This window comes from Mercenaria mercenaria, unplaced genomic scaffold, assembly GCF_021730395.1.
Source record: "Mercenaria mercenaria strain notata unplaced genomic scaffold, MADL_Memer_1 contig_46, whole genome shotgun sequence".
Taxonomy (NCBI): Eukaryota; Metazoa; Mollusca; class Bivalvia; order Venerida; family Veneridae; genus Mercenaria; species Mercenaria mercenaria.
The window spans coordinates 1-2,456 of NW_026462842.1; the positions used below are offsets into that span (position 1 = coordinate 1).

General features: G+C 35.7%; 1 protein-coding gene across 1 annotated transcript; it reads right to left on the reverse strand.

Annotated features, from left to right (window-relative positions):
• Nucleotides 1-6: 6 nt before the first annotated feature.
• LOC128553994 (uncharacterized) lies at nt 7-2,154 on the reverse strand (the record flags this gene model as incomplete). Its single annotated transcript, XM_053535194.1, has 3 exons — nt 2,075-2,154; nt 814-900; nt 7-168 (listed from the first exon to the last, which is right to left on the reverse strand). Coding segments are annotated over exons 1-3 (306 nt in total), but the record flags the coding sequence as incomplete, so codon positions are not given.
• Between the last annotated feature and the right edge of the window lie 302 nt (nt 2,155-2,456).

The window sequence follows — 2,456 nt, forward strand, 5'->3', positions numbered from 1 at the left end:
AAAAACATCCCCTACTTTCGGTTCAGGCCCAAAAACGACCGGTGGATCTTGTAATGTCATTAGCCAACAGAGCTCCACACAACCCTTTACAAACGGCTGAACTCGTTCATCTGACATTAGCTGAGCCATAGTTTTTAAACGCACGTTTTTTATTTCTGCGATATAACTCTGTAATTGATAAAATATTAATTACGGAAGCTTATTAAGGAAAAGTAAAAAAAGTACTACAACTATTACTCTTTCGACCTAAGAAAGTTACTTTAAGCTACTTCGTCTTATATTGCCATCAATAAAAGCGTGAACTGTCATCTGGTATTGATACAAACATGTTTAGTTAGCGAGGCAATATTACCTCTTCACCACGGAATTTCCTTGTGACTGAGTACTTTTCCAATAATGTCTGCATAAATAAGGTACTGGTACAGGTAAAACACTAAAACATAGGCTTAATTGGTAACAATTCAAACGATTAAAAGTTCGTTAAACTGCAATAATTTGTCAATGGTTTCGTTCCTTGAGTTATTCGCTTATGAAGATAAACGTAAGACATCAATTTTCGCCGCTATTTGTGCATTACTTATTATTGAAAAATGAAAACTATGCAACTTAAATGTAACGACGAAAAAGCTCAAAAGTGCCCCAAAATCGATGAAACTTATATTATGAAACTTCTATTTTCTTTTGATTTTTAGTGTGTAAACAAAAGCTTTCACGTTTACTACAACCTCTGACTTATGACTGAAAAATTGGTGAAAAAGACGTTAAACCCGAACACGCACAGACACACGCACACGCACACATGCACACAATTACCTGATATACTTCTGGCATAGAAACCTCGGCACTTAATCTTCTTAAGTCTTTAAGCTGTTTATTAACGTAGTCCGGTAATTGACCGTCCTTAAAATATCAAAAGAAACGTACATGAAATAAAAAATATATAATTGTAATGACAGCTTTTAATTGCTTTAAAAACTTTGTAAGTGCTTTAAAAGGTGTTCTTAAAAGGTGCTCGTTCGTGGGATGGTGCTGAATACAATTGTGTAATACTCGTGTGTTAAAAAATAACGTAACTGATATTTTCAAACATCAACTCTGTTATTGTAACAGCAGGCGTCTGAAGAAAACAAACCTTATGTTTTTATGATTCAGTAACTTTAAATTTAGGGGTAGATTTATCAAAGCAGGACTAACATTCTATTTACAATATGTATCTAGGTCTTTGTAGAGACAGGTGTGGTGTTGTGGGTTGCTGTAGTCCTACAATACGGCTGACACAATCACAATTATGCTATTGTTATATAAATACAACAATAGCTATCAGTAAACTGATCTATGCTTCCCGAATACGTCCTGGACTCGAGAAGTGTTCCAAATAATTTCATAATGGGACACACGGTAGTAAATTGATAACATGGCATTGTCCTAAAGTTCACTTAAAATCCAAAACGTAAGGACTATAGCTCTTGAACCGGGCAAAGGTCACAAAGGCCCTGGAAACATAAGCAAAAACTTCATAGTATTCATCTGTTTTTTGTAAGTTTGGACCATATCTGCTGAAATCTGTAAGCGGACTTATCCGGACAAGGTTTGTATATGTACTGGCCAATATTATATGAATTAAAGTAATACACATGTCCTTCGTAATATTAAGTTTGAACCAGATCCCTAGAAAACTTCAGGAGTTATCCGACCAAGACTTATGTCAGCATTGCGCAGTATACAACACTTAACATTTCAGAGGGCAATAACTCATCCATGTCCTGACAATGCACAATTACAACAAAGTGATGAATTTCTGTAAGTTTCGGCCAGAACTATGTAGGAAGAGTTAAGTTATCCGTACAAAGATTTCGTGACGGGTAGACAGACGAAAGGACAAGGTAGCAACCAAACGCGTTCTCGTGATCTTTTTGGCGCGCTTTCTTTCACAATTGTTTCCATAGTAATAAACGCATCCATATAATAAAAATGTCTAGCTTGTGTAGATACTGGAGGGTCACTTAAAGGTCAAACAGAAACTACTTTTCATTGACAACACGGAAGATGAGTTAAATAACACAGTAATACTTACTTCATTTGTACGCATGACAACTGCTGCTTTCAGATTGGCAGCTTGATCCTCCGCCATTTTGTCACAGTGTTTCTTGATGTGCTTTAAAATAAAGATATGATATCAAACAATCCCTGTCTGAAAGACAACACGTAGAAAAAGAGACATGTAGATGCAAGAAAATTTTAGACAAAAGTTGAAATCAGGTTAAAAGCAAGGCAAAAATAACAATCAATATGAACCGTATCTCCAAGATTTCAAAATACCTGAAATTATGGTCACAGGAGTGCCTTGGTACTCCCACGTTCGTTTGCTAGGTTATACAGTATTTGCATCTGTCATTTACCACTCTACTATCTCTGCGTTACCATTAGATGTAACAATACGAAGGAACAATATGACT